This window comes from Xenopus laevis, chromosome 1S (genome assembly GCF_017654675.1).
Source record: "Xenopus laevis strain J_2021 chromosome 1S, Xenopus_laevis_v10.1, whole genome shotgun sequence".
Classification (NCBI taxonomy): Eukaryota; Metazoa; Chordata; class Amphibia; order Anura; family Pipidae; genus Xenopus; species Xenopus laevis.
In genome coordinates this window covers 57,528,345-57,542,429 of record NC_054372.1, presented here as the reverse complement: position 1 = coordinate 57,542,429, position 14,085 = coordinate 57,528,345, and the positions used below count along the sequence as shown (strand labels likewise).

The 14,085-nt window shown below is 36.0% G+C and overlaps 1 protein-coding gene across 46 annotated transcripts in view; it reads right to left on the bottom strand.

Moving 5' to 3' along the window:
* The window catches only part of LOC108706710 (ankyrin-2), a 270,308-nt gene that overhangs the window by 99,576 nt on the left and 156,647 nt on the right, over positions 1 to 14,085 (bottom strand). For all 46 annotated transcript variants that reach the window (XM_041579614.1, XM_041579607.1, XM_041579608.1 and 43 more), the window contains 3 exons: positions 10,536 to 10,637; positions 5,075 to 5,173; positions 3,715 to 3,813 (listed from right to left, as the gene is read on the bottom strand). In XM_041579614.1, coding sequence (XP_041435548.1) covers positions 3,715 to 3,813; positions 5,075 to 5,173; positions 10,536 to 10,637 — 300 coding nt within the window. The remainder of the gene's footprint in view (positions 1 to 3,714; positions 3,814 to 5,074; positions 5,174 to 10,535; positions 10,638 to 14,085) is intronic.

Genomic DNA, 14,085 nt, shown 5'->3' with positions numbered 1-14,085 from the left:
ATGAGATTAGTGACAAACTGCACAAAAACCGGAAGAGGACCTTGAGTGAAACATTACTCTTGGAAACCATTTACTGCCCTAGCACGAAAACTGCTCAGTTAGATTACCAACTTATTTAGAGTTAAACAGTACAATATTTTATACAATAAAAGGTAGACTTAAATAAACATTCCATGCAAAAAAACAACAACTATTTAACATTGTGTAAACATGAGAGAAACAATTTTAACAATTAAATAGAACATTCAAATTGTTTTATAATTGGTGATATAATTTCTTGTTTAATATTCATGTCCCCCATGTCAACAAATATTTGTTTAATCATGGATTAAGTAAAGTGACCAGTCTCCTTAATGCCATAATAGCACAAACCTACTTCTAAATAATGCAATAGTAATGTAAATTTGAAGATATTACATGAGAATAGTAGCTTGGCAATAGATTAAAGGAAAAGGAAAGGTTAAAACTAAGTAAGCTTTATCAAAATGGTCTATATAAATACACCAATAAACCCTCTACGTAATGCTGCTCTGAGTCCTCTGTCAAAAGAAACAACACAATTCTTTCCATCTATTGTGAACACATGGGCTTCAGACTTCATTCTTTCAGCTTAACCTTTCAGGGCTAGGGCTTGAGCATGCTCAGTTTGCTCCTCTCTCCCTCCCTCCTCCCCTCCCTGTTGTAATCTGAGCCCAAATCTATGAGCAAGCAGGGGAGACTAAGGCATGAAGTGATGTCACACCAATCAAATATGGCAGCCGCTATCTTAAACAAATAGAGAAAGCTCTCGCTAACATTCTGGCAAGCTAGCATTCTAGCTTGCACTATTGTGGCTAACCTACTGGCAATAAACTGCCCTGGCAGCTTTCCTTCTCCTTTAAATACTTTATTTTAAGGTAGATTAAAGGATGTTGAGTCCCTGGGGAAAATAAGTATGATAGTAGCACAGCATCCCACAGTATGTCACAAAATGGGCATGGCAGACCCTGTCATGCAGAAAATGAGCTTGTGCCATGTAATGTTACGATAGGTGAAAACAGGGCACCCAGTAACTCATGTTAAATGTATGCATTTTATTACAAGACCTAAACTTTGTCCTGCCAGAACTGTATAATGGACAGTGAAATGTAAGGAAGGACATAGCTAAGCTTACATTATAGAGAGTAGTGTGAATACCTTGGGTTTGATAGGAGGCAGTCTGAAGGCCAAAGACTTTATAATACTTTAACTGGAAATGTTTTTTAAAACTCAGCTTTTGTCACTAGCTGAAGCTTGGTAAAAATATCTATTTTTTCAAAGACATAATTAAGAAATGGCGACCAATTCCTAAAGGAAGTATACTCTATATCTTTGTAATGAAAATGTCTGTTTTTTCGTCTTAAAGCAGGTTTTACTATATAACTGGGCTTTTACAAGCTTGGGCAATAGCCAGATTCCCTTTCTAATGGGTGTCAGTAGTCTTAAATAGGATCAAGACCTGCTGAGTGCCCCAACTTCCTTTACAGCATTTTCTATATTGTAGAAAGTAGGTTATGTAGAATGAACTCCGAATGCTGATGGTAAAGTGGCATGATGATAGCCCTTGCTAATGGATACTGTGGGGGTTATTTATCAAAATCTGAATTTTTCTGATGTTTTAAATAAAAAAAGTCTGACCAAACAAGAATCCACAATTTACCCTTATTTATCATTTATCAAAATAATTGAATCAGGAAAAACCATCACTTTTTCGGATTGTCGCGTGAAAAATTTGAATTTTTCGGATTTAATGTCTGAAAAGTCAGATGGAAAAGCCCAAAATGTTCAGATTATCATATGAAATCCAGCGTAGACGATAATATCTTCAAATTGCAAATAGGACATCTGCCATTGACTTCTACAGGACCTTCACAGGATGAAGATGGCATATTTTCGGATTTGGACTTTTTGCATCCTCGGAGTATAATAAATCTCGAAAAAATTTGAGGTTTTTTTCCGGATTTTATAGTATTTTTAAAGTTTTTACCATTCGGACTTTAATAAATAACCCCCTGTATGGTTACTGTAAAACAGCCAAAGTAAAAAAAACACTGCAGGAAAGTGAGGGTCCATAGCTAGAGGAAACCACCTAAATGTACCAGCAGCAGTACTCTCCCCATTATGTGTCATAAATAAAATGCAATTAAAGTCATAAAATTAAATGCAATTTATAACATTTCCTGAGCAAGGGAAACTCTGAGGATAACTGCCATGATGTTCTAAAGCACACAACCAAGCTATTCTTTAAAAGTATAAAACTGTCCACATATAATAACTTCTGTTTGTATTTGCATCGTTCAAAATGATCACTGTGCCAGACAAGAGTTAATGTCTTTAATACACCATGGAACATTATTGGCAGAATGCCACATTTATTTGAGGGAAATCCCTTGGGGCTGGGTTAGCCACCACTGAATGAAGATTTCTCCACTGGCAAATAACTTGTGGTTGTCATCATGCTGTATTTTAAACTCTAAAGTCAATAATGACAACAATTTTAATCCTGCTCAAGCAGAAGCCCAGATATCCTGGCACTGTATGATCTCTAGAGAACAACGTTAAAGTCTTTCTAGGCTGCATCACATTGCCGCTATTATGCAAGTTGTAAATTTAAAAATGGACAAATTCCTCTGCTGTACAGAAACTCCGAAAAAATCACTGCTTTGGAACACTGAGTTACTGTGTGAGGTCTGCAGTCATTCCTGCAATATTACCACTGACATTGTCTGCAAAATAAACATCCTGCCTACAAACTACTAGAGTTTTTTTGTCAGTTAAATACCTAAAAATTCCAACAAGTAGTAAATATAATAAAATAGAAACATTATAAAATTCTATTAAATAATTAAATCATTTTAAGTGGCAGCCCAGCTAACAATTCCTTACAGCTATCTGAATCAAATCAAAGTCATGCTGTATCCTTTTGTGGTTTTGTAAACAGATGATTGAAACTGTAAAACCATTTAATTTTTATCTTCTTTAAGTAGTTGGCCTCCTTTTTGATCTGGTATGCAGTGAGCTTTACACACTAAAGCCGTCCCTCCATTTAATTTCAGTCTGACATACGGTAACTGCTTTACTATAACTGTCCTACCCCCAAATACTACTCATATAAACTATAATTCTACCAGGAAAACGTTCTACCAAGCAATAATAAAGTCAAACGGGCCAGATCAGGCATTACTTTGACACAGATGGTCAAAATAAATATAAACCTATGTTAATGTAGACAAATTGTCTCTTAGAACCAAACTTTAGCTGTGCCCACTTTGGTATTGTGGCACATTTGGGAACTGTGTATTATGGCAAATCTGAATATTTTTAAGCAGTTATTAGTATTGGATGAAAGGGTCAGTTCTCACAAAAGTTGAACTCCATTGATAAGTAAGATTCTAAAAATCCCATAGGAGTAAATAAAAAAATGGGTGAGTTTATCATTGGTGAGCTCTGATTTTGATAAATCTGTCCCATAATGTACATTTCTATTGAAATGCTTTGAACCTTTTAATAAATAAAGCACTCTTTTAAATTTTCCTAATGTTGAGCAGTCAACCTTTTCTCCAGTACTTTAAGGTATATGTGCCCAGCATGAGAGGTATATTACTGTACTCCTACTCCACTGCACTGTCTACAAGTCACTATTTCATCAGAGCAAAATGTTTCCAGTGAAATGTCAAGATCTTCAAGCAAACTTACCTGAGACTGAGAATTGATATTAGCACCTTGCTTTACAAGTATCTTGACCACCTCTGCCTGTCCAGCCAAGGAGGCAATGTGTAGAGCTGTGTTTCCTTTCTGTAACACATAAAGTACACTATGATAATCTTAAATGGCAATACAATGAAGCTGCAGTCTGGGCATGTAGAAATCTGACATATTCTCTTCTCTAGCACTCTTTAGGTTATGTCAAGAATCTTGATTAACCACCTTTAAAAAGCAAGGTGTGGTTTAGTAGCAGCCATATAAAGCCTTCTACCCACCATGGATATCCTCCTGCTAATATAAAGTAGATAATTAAATTACCAGTACATAGTTACTCTCTTTCACCTTTGCTGTGACTGCTTTATTAGCAGAAGTCCATGATGCAGGGGATTATTAAAACAATAGCCCAAAAGCAGAGCCGGGCCAAGCCGGGCAGCCGCCCTAGGCTCGCACAGGTGGGTGGTCGGCAGAGAAGGGACCGGATTAGGGGTAGGAGCGCCCCTCCACCTTTGCGCCCTAGGCACGTGCCTACTCTGCCTACCCCTAGTTCCGGCCCTGTCCAAAAGTATGTTCAACACAAGCACATTGCACTCATGTTAAACAAGGAGGATACTGCCCCTTTAAGGTTCTGTGATAGACCCTGTATACATAAACGCTTCACATTAGCTTCTAATTTTTTTTTTTGTATAATTAAGGTATCGATTTATTAAAACTCAAAGGGCAAAGGTTATAGAATATAAATGGAATAGAAAATGAAATGGAAAAACTACTGAAAAGAATTGTAGGGTGTAAACTTTCATGTTTGAAAAAATAATAAAGGCTAAAATTAAGTAAGCTTTACCAGAAAAGTATATATAAATAAACCAGTAAATCCTCAGACTAATGCTGCTCAGAGTCCTCTGTCAAAAGAAACACATTTCTTTCCTTCTATTGTGTACACATGGGCTTCTGCATCAGACTTCCTACCAGGGCTAGTGCTTGAGCATGCTCAGTTTGCTCCTCCCTCCCTGCTGTAATCTGAGCCTAAAGCTATGAGTGAGCAGGGAGAGACTCAGGCAGGAAGTGATGTCACACCAAGCTAATATGTCAGCTGCTATCCTAAAAAAACAGAGAGCTTCTACAGCTGTTAACTCAGGTATGGTAAAGCATTCTGCAGAATAAATATAGTGTTATAGCTTGCACTATTGTGGCTAATCTATTGGAAAAAAACTGCTTCAGTAGCTTTCCTTCTCCTTTAATATATAGTATACAATAAGTTGCACTTTTTTTCTCAACCTTCAATGTGTGACTATAAATCTCTATAAGGATTTAGATTAACAACAGTTAAAAAGATCACTGTTTAGACCCACTGTACCTTGGTTGCAGAATCCACTGCAGATCTTCTTTCCAGTAATTCTTGCACAAGGTCAATATGTCCCTCTTTGGCAGCAAGGTGCAGAGCATTGAGTCCATTCTGTAAAATAAATAGGACATTAGTCTTTTCCTTAAGATGTGTATTTAAAATTTTTTGCATCAAAGCATAACTCATTTATAGTTGTCACATTAATTATGCGTATGTAACTGACAGCAAAAATGTCAACTATAAAAAGTAAGCGACCACATATCCTGTGAATTGGTTCTACAGGTGAGAATTATACTGCTTCTCTGAACTGCAATTATGGGAACACTTGTTTTGCTGCTGCTGATTCTCAACACCTTCGTGGGCAGCGTGCTCTTACTCTACACACTTCATAGTAAAACCTGACTAGGAAAATTGCATCAGAGGCCAGATGTGCAGAACACAATTGAATGTATTTATTGCCCTGCCTGCAAATTCAATTGCACTTCTCAAACTGCCTCTGAGTTTGCTTTTGCGGCCTGTCTCCACTTTAGATTGAAGCATGCCATGGTCCAGCATTAGTTTTTACATTCAACGGTAACAATGTTGACTCAAATGTCTCATCGTGACATCAAAATAGTGTCAATATATTATTTCTCTCTTATATTCATTGCTTACATTATAACTGATGTTGCCAAGGTATATCCATTTAAGTGATAGAGTGGCAAAAGAAAAGAGGAGCAAAAATGCCCCCCTATATCTCTTTATTATGGTATTTCAGAGTTACATTATAATAGTTATGCTCCATTTTCCCAGATATTGCTGACAATTATTTTGATCTCAAGCACAAAGAATTATAGATTCTTAGAATGACAATTCGCCTAACATGTAGAGAAAGCTCTTTCAGGAGGACCTGACCTTCACCTAAATCTACACCCAACTAAAGTAACTGGGTAAGTTCAATGGATTGGAAGTGATATGTTGTTTAAGGCCTCTACTCATTTATGGCTCTATGGCTTTCATTGGTTAAGAATGCTAGGAAACATTTTGGATATGTATATAGGCATTTCTGCAGCAATCATGTACAAGTATGTACAGTACTATATTGTATATCTTAGTCAACTATCATATGCTAAACATGTTTTGAAAGACTATAAAGTGTGGAAAACTACAAGTTCATTCAAAATGCAGTGGAGCCAATTCAAGAAATACAACCAAAGGCAGTAAGTGAATGTTAATTCATTCATTCAAAGTACTAGTTATGCGATCACTCAGTAGTCATCTGTCTGCCCCCATAGACTTAAAAATAGCACTTAATGAATGAACATTTTAAGAAATGTTGACAATCTGTTTCAGCCATGGGGAAAATCGACACAATAAATCAGTAAGTCACTGTAAAACCTATATACAGAGAGACTAATTCAGCTGCACTGTTGTTAGAGTAAAATGTTTATTTTCAAAAATTACAAAGCCATAAAAGTATCTGTTAATAAGAAATGCAAATGTATTTTAACTACATGAATGCTAAATTAAGGAGTGCAATTAGAAAGTTATTATAATATTTATGTATCTTCTGAAAAAAATACATAGCTAAACCAAGCCTAGTTGAATTACTAGTTGAATCACTCTAGCCAATAGATTTAAAAGGGTGTAGAAAAGGATCATAAAAAAAGCTAATTTAATAAAGGAACCAGTTGCAAAACAACGCTCTTTAAAGAATAATTATCAGTGGTCACAACGTGAATCTTTCCCACAAAGTATGCAGTACCAAGAGAAGTAATAATTATACAATAGAATATGTCTGTGCTACAATAAGCCTGAAGAAACCCCTATTTTAATTATGTGGCATGTAGGAATGTTATTTTAGTTTCAAAGCAGTATTTCTTCATCGTGAAAAGGATGCTACTCTTTATAGAAAAAGGGAGGGAAGTGAGACCATTAAAGGAAATTAATACTTAAGCAACAGATAGTTTATATCAAATTAAGTGACATATTAAAGAACCTTACCAAACTGGTATATATATTTAAGTAAAGATTGCACTTTTATATCTCTTGCCTTGAACCCCCCTTTCGTGTGCTGCCTCAGAGATCACCTGACCAGTAATACTACAACAAGGGGCATATTTATCAAGGGTCGAATTTCGAATTGAAAAAACTTCGAAATTCGAATCAAATCAAAAAGACCAACCGAAATTAAGTCAAAGGTTTTTTTTGGTCGAATAGGTCCCTTTTCTATCGAATTCGGCCAAATTCGAATCGTATGAATCGAAGGAATAGCGCATTAGATCGAATTTCGATTCTAAGTTTTTCCCAAAAAAATTAGATTTTTCAAAGTCCACCAATTGTCCAAATTTTAATTTTTTTCATTCGAAAATTCACCTCGACCTTTGATAAATCTGCCCCCAACTGTAACAGGAAGAAGTGTTGCAGCAATAGACAGAACTCTGTCTGTTAATTGGCTCATGTGGTTTGTTTGTGTGCATCATGAATTCTAGGATCCCAGGGGGCGGCTCTTATTTTTTAAAATGGCAATTTTCTAATTGTGATTACCCAATGGCACATACTAGTAAAAAAGTATATTATTATGAAAATGGTTTATTTACACAAAGCAGGGTTGAGAGCTGTTTTATGCAATATCTTTTTATAGAGACCTACAATGTTTTGGGGGGGTTATAGTTTTCTTTTAACTTTTAGTATGTTATAGAATGGTCAATTCAACTTTTCCATTGGTCTTCGTTATTTATTTTATATAGTTTTTGAATTATTTGCCTTCTTCTTCTGACTCTTTCTAGCTTTCAAATGGGGGTCACTGACCCTGTCTAAAAACAAATGCTCTGTAAGGCTACAAATTTATTTTTATTGCTACTTTTTATTACTCATCTACTCCGACCCTCCCCTATTAATATTCCCTATTCTCATCCGAATCAATGTATGGGTGCTAGGGTAATTTGGACCCTAACAACTAGTTTGCTGACATTGCAAACTGGAGATCTGCTAAATAAAAAGCTAAATAACTTAAAAACCACAAATAATAAAAAATTAAAAACAATTGCAAATGGTCTCAGAATATTACTCTCTATATATCATACTAAAAGTTAACTCAAAGGTGAAAAACCCCTTAACGAAGCTGTTTTGCAGCTGCAAGAACAGGACAGCTCATAAGAATTCAATTTATTTTAGTCAATTATTCTATCCCTTTAATAGTAACACTGCACAGTGGATTAAAGCGGTGGTTCACCTTAAATTTACTTTTATATGTTATAGAATGGCCAATTCTAAGCAACTTTTCAATTGGTTTTCATTTTTCATTATTTACCTTCTTCTATTTCTAGTTTCCAAATGATCCCATCTCAAAAACAACTGCACTGTAAGGTTACAAATGTATTGTTATTGCTACTTTTTATTTCTACTCATCTTTCTATTCAAGCCCTCTCCTAATGAAATTCGAGTCTCTTATTCAAACCAATGCATGGTTGCTATGGAATTTGTACCACAACCACCAGATTGCTGAAATGAGAAACTGGAGAGCTGCTGAATAAAAAGTTAAATAACACAAACACTATAATTAATAAAAAAAAAGTAAAACCAATTGCAAATTGTCTCGGAATATCACGCTCTACAACATACTAAAAGTGAACTCAAAGGTGAACAACCCCTTTAAAGACATCCACAGACTGTAATGATACCTGGGTGGGAAGACAACATCCACTGCATCCTCCCATTTGCACCGTCTTCATGAATAATGGGCGCACCACTCAGTACCTACCTGCAATCCTTCTATTGGTCGGGGAGGGGAAAGGTTGGAGCACAGAATGTCAGGCAGGCAGGAGCAAATCTGGGCCAATGTAGTGATACAGACATAGGTATATATTTACCAAAGGATAATACTGAGGAGAAGAAAGGGTCCAGTGGGGACTTACCTGATGAGCAATTTCAATATATCTGAGAAAAAAAGTAATGTTCCTAAATGATATTGCTATGTGACTTAATAACTTCTATTATTATTTTATTCTTCAGACACAAAAAGTACAGTTTCCACTTGGCATGTACTTAGTGTCTAACATTTTTCCTTGGAATACAGATCAAAGTTGGTTGCGATTATCTTTTTGTGGATTTCTTCAGTACCAAGACGAGAAAAGGCACAACACTGTCTGCATTCAAGCTATGTGAAGAGCCTGACATATTGTCCCCCTGACTGCTGCTTCACCCACATTTCTGCTTCTGAGGTTATTGGGGGTCGTGTGAAAGAGACATTATTCACAACTGACAAAGAAATGGCAAGACATAAGTGTATAAACTAGCCAGTTTTTCTGGAAAGATACAGAAGTTGAAAGCACACCCAGATTTTTGGCCAAAGCAGAGAAAAGGACTGTTAGGTAATAAATGCTGGACATTATTAATTATAGGCAACTCTGCAGGAAGAAAATGTCTTTTTTAATAAGATCTACAATATGACACTGTGCCATGTTAATTAGAGCATAAATAATGTAATCATAACTGTTTAGGAGATGGTGAAACACTGTTACAGTAGTAAGGAAATGGAATCTATTGATTAGCATGACCATTGCATATAGTTACTTGCTTTTTTTAAAACATTTTTTGGAAAATGTTTGTTTTAAAAATGTATTTGTTGCATTTTCTCCCCTCCCATGTTTCTCAGTAGTAGCTCAATATCCCTGGCCGCTGGCTCTCTAAACGACATTATTTGCTGGCATTTCTGAAACACGGAAAGTTCAGCCACTGCTAAGTATGTTACCTGAATGTATTTAATACTAAAGCTGTACTGTTACAAATTGATAAACTAATTGGTGAGACATGCCAGCACTTATTTTAACAAAATTTAACAGCTAACAGCAACAACTACTAAATGGTTGTTGGAAACAGAAGAGGTAAGCAAAGCTAATTCTTAAACACTTATTCTAGAAAAACTGAAAAAAATAGAGATTAGAAAGAATTTTACAAAGTATATTGATAGTAATAAGTCAAAACAACTATACTTGCTGAATTTTTTTTCCTGTTGACTGAGGAGAAGAGGAATTGTACAAAGTAATTGTGTTGTACTACTTGAAAAAAAACTGTCCCTTTAAATTGTAAAATCTAACAACACTGTATGGCAATATCATGTGCTTTTTTGTACTTTCTCCTTAGCTGTGTGTAAAAGTTGCAGTGAAATCTAATGACAGCTGATGACACAACTTGAAAGGTGACCAGCCTAAACTTGAGGGTATCTGAAGTATCTAGCGCTGGGGGGTGCATGTAAGTTTATTGAACCCACATTTTGGTCCCAACAGAGACCTTTACCTCTGTTGAAACCGAAACGTCAGTTCAATAAACGTATTCTTTTTTGTTCATCACTAAAGAACTTTGAGTGCAGTGTAATATGATGTTTTATAATCTACAGACTCCTGCATCCAGGCATGTAACTTTGTTTAATGGCATGTACACATTTGGCTTTTATATAACATATAATTCCCATGAAAAAAGAAAGCTGTTGTACCTGGTTACAAGTATTGATGTCTATGCCCCCTTTCAGGTACTCCACAACTTTGTCCAAATTGCCAGATCGTGCAGCTCGGAGGAAGCTTGCATTGCTGTCTGACTGTAGAAAGAAACACAACATTGCATGTTACTAAGTGGCGACATGCACACACACACATGTTAACTGAAGTTAAAGGTTAAATCTAATATAAATTAATATCAGCTAACAATTTTTATTCTGTCGAAAACAATACCAGATAAACCTTGATAACGTATTACAGTGAAAGCTGTTTATCCAGTACAGGCCATTAATTACTCCTACAGAATTTACAAGCAACAGTGGAGGCCTACTGAATTACACTGAAAGCTGTTTTGTCAGTAAAGGCCATTAATTACCCCTTTAGAAATTTATAAGCAACAAACAATTGCAAGCCTGAGCAGCGGGTAAAGCCAAGTAATCACAATACAAGGTTAAGAGCACAAAATGTGCAGCTATAAAATAGGCAATTGGGCCAGATGTCCCTTCTGCTTGTTTATCAACGTTGCCCTGCTCTCCAGTACAGTCCTTAAAATGTACTGATTTAAAGTGGAACTATCACCCTAAGAAATATTTCCAAATCCTACTCTATGATGTTAGTCAAGTGAAATAAACTTCCCCTACTCTATATAAATTATTTCAGTCTTGTGTCTTTTAGTTTTCCAGTTCATAACCACTTCAAGCAGGCAGGTGCCATTTTGCAGTCAGTGTTAATAAAGCAAGCTTTGCACCAGAATAGGGCACCTGATGCAGATTCCCCCAGGAAACCCCTGACATGTATGGATTCTGTTCTCAAGCTAGCTTGGTCATATCACCTTGACCTTTAGATAGAACTATCCCATTGGTTATTTGAGCAGTTCTTTATTTTTCTGTGTTATGAAGAGATATCTCTATGCTCTTGTAATGGTAACAACCTTTTTGCGCCCACGTTTATAAAAAGTCTGTGATTTCTTTGTAATCTCAGGTATGTGAACTTCCATGACAATGCTATAGAAAAAGTGCTTTGCTTCCTAATTTGGCACCAAAATGGTTAATGTTTCTTTTTCAATTTATACATTTTTAACCAAACCATAACTTAATATTTATTCAAGTTTTTTGCTTGGGTTAGAAGGAGGAGAATTTCAGTTAAAAGTAACAAAAGAAAAGAATTTCTTCTTAAACCTTGTAAAATTCCACTGCTACAAATATATCATATTTCAGTTAAAAGGCCTTATTAAAGGGGAACTATCGCAAAAATTAAAATTTAATATAAGCATCGTCACACTAAAAATAGACTTTCTAAATACAATCAATTAAATATTCTGCATCATTTCTAAAATAATCAAGTTTATCTTCACTATCCCTCTCTCAGTATCTGTTTCTCTCTTCTTGCAAGAGTTGTGTGTCATATAGACATTGACAATTAGATCCAAAACAAACTAAATCTAACAAAATAACTGCCTTTTGCACATATTCTGCATGTAGAGAGACATGATGCTTGGGGATTTTAATGGAGAGAATACATCTTCTAGGCAAAAAGAACCCCCTATAAGATATATTGGATCTAACTGTCAATGATTATCTGACATCCAACTCCTGCATGAAGACAGAATGAAGACATTGAAACATATACTGAGGGATAGTGAAGATAAACTTGATTATTTCAGAAATGATGCAGAATATTTGATTGTTAGTTCCACTTTAATAACATTTACCACTCCTGCCTTGATAAAATACCATGGGCTTCCTCCATAGACTTCTTGGGGTCTGAATCAGACCTAAAGGGTCTTTGGCAGAATGCTTGGGACCCAGGGTTTTTAAGATAACAGATCTTTCTGTAATTTGGATCTTCATACCTTGAGTCTACTAGAAAATCATGTAAACATTAAATAAATCCAATAGGCTGGTTTTGCTTCCAATAAGGATTAATTATGTTTTAGTTTAGATCAAGTCCAAGTTATTGTTTTTTTATTACAGAGGAAAAGGGAAAATTTTAAAAATTTGGATTATTTGGTTAAAATTGAGTCTATGGGAAACAGCCTTTCTGTAAATCGAATCTTTCTGGATAATGGGTTTCCAGATAACGGATCCCATACCTGTATACGTAAGAAGAAATTTGACTGCCTAGTCAAAACAAGAAAAATGTAGAATAAGAGTGCTTTTAAAAAATATTTCTTACTATCTGTAAGAAGTCATAGTGTTCGCGCAACTTTATTTTCTATGACAAAAACAATAAACTAAAACAGAGGGTAGAAAACTGCATTAAAATATTATCTGTTCCAGATCAAAAATCACTATAAAAAAAAAACAAAAAAACCTTTATTAGTAATGCAAACAAGAGGACATAACTGTTTCAAAACGATATTGTAGGAACCAGAAATAACACACATAAACATACTGTACATATAGTAGCATAACATTGTGTAGGTGCATTTATCTAGACGAGAAGCTTCTGCAGGAGGTTACAGTGGTTTTCAGCAGTAAAACACAATGCTTGAACTTTAGACCTTGTTCCAAAGCTTGTAATGTACAGTACATCATTTCAGTTAGCTGTGAGAGCTAGCATTTTTATCCCCCCCTGTCTTGTTTAGCGCAATATTGTGTTCTGCACCTGCATCTGATGCCAAATGCCTCTGTGAGTAACGCAGGCCTATAAAAGGTCTAAATGGTGTAATGGAAGGAGCCTGTAAATGTGTGATGATACTGCAACGTGAGCTGTGGGGAGATCAATGAGAAGGCGAGTAATGAAGAACAGTCTCCGGCTGTGCTGTGGATGCAGAGATATCTCACATTCTTGGGCAGAGCACATGTCACAGGCAGGGGTTTAGCGTGTAATCGCTCCACAAATACAGAAGAACTGTAAAACAGAGAATGGTACCGAAGAAGAGGAAAGTAATCTTGTAAGTGACAAGTGAAAAAAGGAAGACACTGGGGCAAATTCACTAAAACGCGAAGTGACTAATGCTGGCGAAAATTCACCAAGGAGATAAACTGTGGAGCAACTTCGCACTCTAACGCCAGGCGAATTTTCGGTCTGGCGAAAGAGCGTTACTGACCATTACCTCTATCGCCAGACTTGCCTTCGCCACCTCAGACCAGGCGAAGTGCAATTTAAGTTCCTCAAAAAAAAGTTCCAAAAAACGCTGGCATTTTCTTCCTATTTAAAGGGTGATAGACTGAAAAAGATTGTAAAATTTTTTTGGGGTACCCTCCTTCCCCCCTAAATTTTCTTCAAACCTCGAACTGCTGAGCATAATTTTGCAGGCGTAATTTCGCCAGCATTCGTTATCCTGTGCGCAACTTCGGATCTTTGTGAATTAGTGTTGTCCAGGCGAATTTTCGCCTGGCGAAGTGTTGCGATGTGCGTAAAGCCAGCGCTGGCGAATTTTCGGGGGTTAGTGAATTTGCCCCACTGTGTCTAAACATATTGATTTTATATATATAAATGATGGCCCGCACAGGAATTTCACACAAAAGCCAAAAATAAAATAAAAATCGGTTTATTCATCCCAAGTTATAGACTGTATTTTCACTGAGTGCAACCTATATGTGT